Source organism: Rhagoletis pomonella, unplaced genomic scaffold, assembly GCF_013731165.1.
Source record: "Rhagoletis pomonella isolate Grant_MI unplaced genomic scaffold, Rhpom_1.0 Rhpom_scaffold_00001, whole genome shotgun sequence".
NCBI lineage: Eukaryota > Metazoa > Arthropoda > Insecta > Diptera > Tephritidae > Rhagoletis > Rhagoletis pomonella.
Window position 1 is genome coordinate 6,720,203 of NW_023458555.1, and position 7,350 is coordinate 6,727,552.

At 35.6% G+C, this 7,350-nt stretch overlaps 1 protein-coding gene across 2 annotated transcripts in view; it reads left to right on the forward strand.

Annotated features, from left to right (window-relative positions):
• Nucleotides 1-7,350, forward strand: part of LOC118737377 (DNA cross-link repair 1A protein) — an 11,007-nt gene that overhangs the window by 2,788 nt on the left and 869 nt on the right. Inside the window, exons 1-4 of one of the 2 annotated variants that reach the window (XM_036467835.1) lie at nucleotides 4,617-6,249; nucleotides 6,318-6,429; nucleotides 6,485-6,935; nucleotides 7,001-7,345. The exons of the other annotated variant lie outside the window; for it this stretch is intronic. Coding sequence (XP_036323728.1) covers nucleotides 4,728-6,249; nucleotides 6,318-6,429; nucleotides 6,485-6,935; nucleotides 7,001-7,345 — 2,430 coding nt within the window. The 5' untranslated portion in view covers nucleotides 4,617-4,727. Of the gene's footprint in view, nucleotides 1-4,616; nucleotides 6,250-6,317; nucleotides 6,430-6,484; nucleotides 6,936-7,000; nucleotides 7,346-7,350 lie in introns of those variants that run through there. 2 annotated transcript variants of the gene reach the window in all.

Below are 7,350 nucleotides of genomic sequence, written 5' to 3' on the forward strand. Positions count from 1 at the left end.
CGTTATGGTCGGCCGGTCAACCTGCGGATGCACATGCAACCCTCTCGCTTGGTCGATTTGGATACGCGAGACTTGTTTACCACCCCTTGCTTGTCGCTTGAATTTTTATTGTTCCCGCAACTATTTTTACGTTGCGATTGTGTGTCTGTCGTTTTATTCTTGCCGCTGAAGATGTTGTAAGTTTCAAGTCTGCTACTATGCCGTTTATTTGTATTCTTTTGTTTGTTGCCTCATCGCATTTTTTATTATTTATAGCTTGACAAATCTTGTTATAGAAAGTAGTTCGTCAAGTGACAAAAGACATCGAAATATGCATCCAAGCAATAACAATAGCGAGTTGAATTTCTTCTACACCTTTTCATAAAAACATTGCTTTATTCAATTTTACATGCACTATATACGATTTTTGAATAAACGCTCCCCTGAATATAATCCGAGCTATTTATTTTTACTTTTCTTTGGTTTCATCAACGCTAGACCGCACTATACACTTCCTTGCACCGCGCTCCGCGCATCCACACACTAATTCCTCGTTTCACTTCGACTCCACTCCATCAAAACGCACTGTCGACGCACCACTTGTGCACAATTTTCATTCACACTTCATTTTCATTTCCACTTCGTGATATAGATTTTTCCATTTGCATTCTATTATGTTGGTTTTCCATTTATAACTTCGAATGTATATTTTTATGCATAATCGTTGTTTATAGCCAATTAATCCAAAATAATCGTATTTTATCCACACCTAAACATCAATACTTAGGAATTATTTCATCTATTTTTATTTGAATATAGGAAATATTGGAAAATACATTTCTAGTCAAAATATGTGTGGAAATCGAATATGAAAACAGTACGAATATACACACAACCAGCCGCTTTGGAAAACTCGAAAAAACTGAATTAAATTTTTCTGCTTCTTTCAGTTATTGCGACTGTTTTACAATCGGAACGATTCACAAGCAGCGTTGCACTTTTGAAAAACGACTACTATCCCACCCAGTGTTGCAAGTTTACGGGATTTCGGCCTTTTTCGGGGTTTTACGAAAAAGTGAGGGATTTTCTGTCGAAAATTTGTCTTTTTTTTTATCTCATCAGCGTTGGCGTTTTGCTTCAATTTAAGCGAAATTGATTAGTATTATCCTGCCGGTTAAAATGTTTAATTTTTCTTCGTTTGCCAAATTTTTTTATTAAAATATTCTCAAAGGATAATTTTCAGTCAATTTTTCAAATTACTTGTTTAGCGAAAGTGCAGCTAACTATTATAGGAGTATATCGTCAACTGAAATGCAAAACGATGTAACAAAATCGTAACAGAAAAAAAAGTCGTTATTAATATTATTTTTTTCTTAAAATGATATGATATGTAATTCGAGGAAATCCATTATATCAATCAAAAACTGAATTTGAATATTTTATTAGTTCTGACTTTTTGTAAATCATCAATGTTGAAAGCCTGAAAGAATGTGTAGGTAATAGCTTTCAAATTAAGCAACTATGAGACTATGAAATCCTTACGTTTGAAAACAAAACCGAGCCTTTACTTACTTACTTGCTTATTTTTTAATATCTATAACCAATTTACCAAGCTTAATTAACGCACACAAGGGGTCGATTTTGGGGTTCAAACCACCCTAAAGTTAAAAACCTCAAATACATATTGTATCTTAAAGCTTAGAATCCAGCTCTCTTATTATTTCTGTTGCTTGAAAAATCACTTTGCTTTAGCTGTAAATTTCCTTGAAGAAATAAGTATGTATTTTTTTCCTGAGAGCTGCAAACTGATTTAAGAAATTTTGATAGAAGAAAACCATCTTCATTGAAAACCAGAAACCAGAAATCGAGGAAAAGTAAAATTAAAACTCTTTTTTAACATTTTTTATTACTTTTTAAAATTGAGCGCATCTTGTGTTTTAGTTCTATAACATTTTTTATTACTTTTGAAAGTTATAAAAAAAAAATTATTGAAATATCGGTTCACGTGGTCCGAAGTTATGCTGTAGCATACATAAAAAATAAAAAAAAAATATTCCGACGAATTGATAACCGCCCCTTTTTTGAAGTCGGTTAAAAATGTTTGAGTTCTTTGTTAATTTTATGTAAATAAAGTGCAATTTATGAAACTTTAAAAAGTTTATTTATATATTACATACTGTACATAAATGTATTTTAAACAGCGTATTAGTTGAAGCGAATTTTCAGAAATATAATAATAATAACAGATTGGCGCTTAGACATATGTTAGTGTTTGGCCGAGCTTCTCCTCCGATTTGTGGTGGGCGCTTTGATGTTGTCACTCAAATGGTTGGGACCTACAGTTTTACGCCGACTCCGAAAGGCGATAGTATTTTTATGAGAAGCTGTTTTTCATGGCAGAAATACACTCGGAGGTTTGCCATTGCCTGCCGAGGGACGACCGCTGTTAAGGAAAAAGCTTTTTCTATATTTTTTGCGATGTTGCTTTGACCGGGGCTTGAACCCAGGTGCTGATGGGTGAAAGCGCGCACTGCTTACCACTACACCACAGCGGCCGAGAAATGTAACCCCCCCCCCCCCCCCCCCCCGCAAAATATATTCCCATACAGCAAAAAATCGGAATCGATCCGAAAAAGAAAAAAGTGGGTGAAATGCGGATTTTCGTCCGATCGCCGATTTCATTTTCGGTTACTTTGACATCATCTTTTTCGAACGTGTTCCGTATACGAACATGACGGATATGGAAATTTACACGAGATCGTACAATCGGCAAACTTTACGTTTATCTGCGGGATGGGATGCTAGAATGCATTAACACAATCAATTATTACTTTCAAATAATATCATCATTTTCAGACGTTTTCCGTATATGAAAACTTGGCTAGTGTATAAACAAGTTTAGATATAAATTTAGAATTTTTATAGGTGCTGGCTAATAATTCGGATCATATATGAGTCCTAAGAGATAAGAGATATAAGAGGAAACAATTTTTTGTTTTTTAAATTCATATTTCTTACCTACCTAGGACTCCTTTCGGACTCACATATTCTGAATACAAAAAATGCGACTGCGTTTGTGTATGTATTGAAACTTGAAATTTAGTACTTGATATACATATGTAACGCCCACGTTACAGTCGATTATCAATTCCAATATCAATCAATAAAGTTCCAGGAAAGTCTTCACTCTTTGCAAACAAATAAAGTATTGACATATTTTACCACATACATCCTCATCGGCGACATAATCAAACATTTTTAGGAAAACTTGCAAAGCTAAAAATGCACATATTTTCCATCACTGATTACCATTGTCTTAATTTTTCCTAATGGGTCTGCCCCATCTTCCATTTGTCGTGAACGGAAGAAAAAGAAGCATCGATATACTAGCGGTGGAAAACTATCGATAGTAGTGATCATCGACATTTGCCAATAGTATTGATGAACACTATCGATATATCGATACCTTCGGCCATATTTAATTTATAAGAAAAATTTAATAAATATATGTAATACTTCTATATTGGCAGTAAGCTATTTTCCCACTATGTAAGCATTCCGAAATCAAAGTGCCACAGTCTAGTATGGTTTTTGTGTATGTGTTGTGTACGTGAGTGCCGTTTTTGTGCATATGTTGTACATATTTTTATTTATAAACGTATGTTTTCATTTTCTTTTGCACGTGTTTATCTATATATCTGTACTGCGATGTTTTCGGACGCTTTTTAGCTCTTACTGCCAGTATATATATATTACATATATGCATTTTTATTAAAATATTTAGCTTTGTTAAGTCAAACGTACTATATCATGTATTTGTTTGCACATATAAATATTTTTCTACAAAAAATCTTTTCCAGAGTTCGGCTACTATTAATAGTTAATCCCGTCGAACTTAAAACTCTCTGACTCCACAGGCAATACTGGAATGCAAAGGTATTTTATATTATATAGGAATATAAAGCTTTGTTTTTTAATGGCAGAGATATTTAGGATCCGTAACGTTAATGCCCGGTTGGAGCAATCAATTTTGTTTTCATCAGCCTTTTAAAATTTAAAATGACAAGTTTTCCGAACAAAATTGTGTCTGATATATTTTTAAATTTATTCGTGAAACTGGGCTTACGTAAATTAATAAAAGCTCCGTAATTCGGTTAAATTAACGGTTGAGGATCCTTATCCCTTTCGACTTCTTTATCGGATGTGTATGTACACTGAGAACATGCTACAAGTAAAACGCCGTATTTAAAAGAAATTGTAAAACGAAACTTTTTAATATAACTTTATTCCAATCAACCATGACTAAATATTATATAGTTGTAAACACGATATATTTTTAAAACAAGACTAATATTTTATTAAAAATATACCTGTAATTTTTACCATTCCCAAAGTTTTGTGACACAGATCTTGAGGTGCTTTTTAAAAAAATAAAACATATCGTTATAGATTTATTAGAAAATTTAAGATTTTGTGCAGCGGAAAATGCGCTTAACTACAGATGTAGTTTTTCATTTCTCGAAAATACAGCCGATAGTATCGATAGTTTTAAAACATCGATAGTATTTTTTGAAAACACAAACCTTATCGATAGTATCGTCGATATTTTTCCACCTCTACGAGATGTTCCCCGCTTATATTTTGACAGATGGTAAACAATTTCACAAGCTCCAAAGAAAAGTAAAATTAAATCGAAGTAAAAACCTAATCAGAGGATTTCCGGTAGTACAAATCGTAAATATTATGCAATGGTTGATGTTGAGCGCATTAAGACGGATCGTCTTAGGGAGTTGAAGGTAGAATTCTTGAACAGTTGCAGTGAAGATGAAAACTGTGAAGTTAAATTTATAAATAAAGTTGGGGCGATAACTTCAGCAGGCACACCGAAGAAACTAAACCAAGGTAAAGGTAGAAAGAAGGCGGCTACAACAACTCGCAAAAAACTTATACAGGACTCGGAAGTTGAAGCAGCAGCAAGTGTTACACGCAAAACAGTTACAGCAGCGCATATACAAACTACGACGAAAAAGAATTTCAGGTCGAAGGAACCGCCTCCCAGCCAGTTGCGAATCGATAGTTATTTTAAGAGCTGTTCCAAGTCGTACAAAATTGAGCCTCGTACAGAGACAGACAAAAATAGTTATTCAACTGCGAAAACGAATACAAAATCAGTAAACAATAGAAGACGTGGCACAAGTAGGACTACTAGAAATAAAGGACGAAAGCGTTTGTTCAAAGAGGAGGACGAATACACCACTACTGCTTCAACTGTGAGCGGCTTCACTAATATGACACCAACACCACCGAGGAAAGTGCGCAAAAGATCTGGGCCAGCGAATGCTGCTCGTGGCACCAGCAAAAAGCCTAAACAAAAATCCAAAGATATATTAGATATTCTAATAGATTTAATCTCTGATGATGACACAGAAAGGGAAGACCTAAAACCTAATTTGATGGAGCTAGACGAGCATTTCCATTCAATTGAGAATAAAAACGCAGAGAAAAAAATCCCACAACGAATTGAAAATGTTAAAAAAGAAAACATAAACGATCTCTATAACACGCTGCCAGAAGAAAATGCCATGGAATCTACCGTAATGGTTTCTATCCCTGTGCGGCGCCATACCCATGAAAAATGCAGTGGGCCCTCAAACAATAAGAAAAGCATAAAATCTGAGCTGATTAAGGAAACCCATGATAATGTTTTTCCCAAGAAAGCTACAATGCCAAAGTCAGCACAGTCAGCGAAACCAAGGAGCGAAGTAAATGTGGCCCGTAATAAAAAAATTTCACAAATCGAAGATCGAAATAATACAAATGAACGCAGGGAGATTGCATGTGTAACAAGATCCATGACAAAAGCAACTGTGCCAAAGACGCCTATGAAGGTTAAAGAAAATACAAAACTTCTTGCTTCAACTCCACCAACACCACCACAGACCAGCAATGATGCATCCAGTAGTAATTGGGCATCCAATTTCGATATTTGCCCCGTTGTTAATACGAAAATTGTTGAAGTCAACAACGCTTCTCCAATTCCCACTCAGGATAAGAAGCCTCTACCTTCTACGTCGAAGAGTGGTAGGGTAAAGAAAATACGAGTTTGTCCGCCATATAAAGTTGTAGCTGGTACTACGTTCGCTGTTGATGCATTCCAATATGGACAGATTGCAGACGTTACTCACTACTTTCTTACACATTTTCATGCGGACCACTATCAAGGCCTTACGCGAAAATTTTCAATGCCACTGTTTGTGAGTCCATTAACGGGTAACAGGTTTTTGCACACAGATATTTTCACTGAGCTGCATAATTTTGTTTTTTTTTTTCATTTCCAGCACGTTTGGTGCGTGCTCTCATACCCGTAGAAGATCAATATTTGCACGAAATCGATCTGAACATGCCGTTGGTTATTAATGGCGTAGAAGTCACCGCAATCGATGCAAATCAGTAAGTAGACTCAGCATGAAATTGATTTGTTAATTTATTGACTTTCTCAATTTAGTTGCCCAGGCGCGGTTATGTTTGTATTTAAATTATCAACCGGAAGTTGCATTTTACACACCGGCGATTTTCGAGCCTCACCGGACATGGAGTCCGAGCCGATATTCTGGAATAATTACATTGATAGAATTTATCTTGATACCACATATATTGCGCATAAGCATAATTTTTGCTCTCAACATGAAAGTATCGATCGCGCCAAATGTATAATAGAGAAGTTTCACAATGAGCGTCCAACAACGCGCATATTATATGTTTGTGGCTCATATGTGATTGGTAAAGAGCGGTTTTGGACGAGGTTGGCTCATGAGTTTGGGTTGAAAGTTTGGACTGAGAAGAATCGTTTGACAGCTTTGCGGGCAATGGATTTAGATGAAGTTCGCGGATTGCTTTGTGATGATCCTTACTTGGCACAAATGCATGTAATATCCATTGGTAAAGTAAGCTATCAGGTAAGTAACTAAATAACTTTTTACTAATTAATAAAAGTTGTTAAGATAACACAGAATTATTACAGTCTCTAGTCGAGTATTTTCGCCAATTTCACACCCATTTTGATGCTGTGCTTGCGTTTCGCCCATCCGGTTGGGAAAAAAATAACAAACCATCGCTCCGCGGTCAAATCAATATTGTTGGCATTGAGTATTCTGAGCATTCTAGTAATGCGGAGTTAGAGCGATTTGTAACATATTTAAAACCGCGTGAAGTGATTAGCACTGTACCTGTAACACAAGGCAAACCGTGTATCACACCAAAGATACCAGATAAGTGGTATAAATACGATACCCTAAAAAGTAGACAACGCAATTTCCAGCCTTCAATTACCAGTTTTTTGACAATGCTACCACGACAGCCGACGAAGGGCAC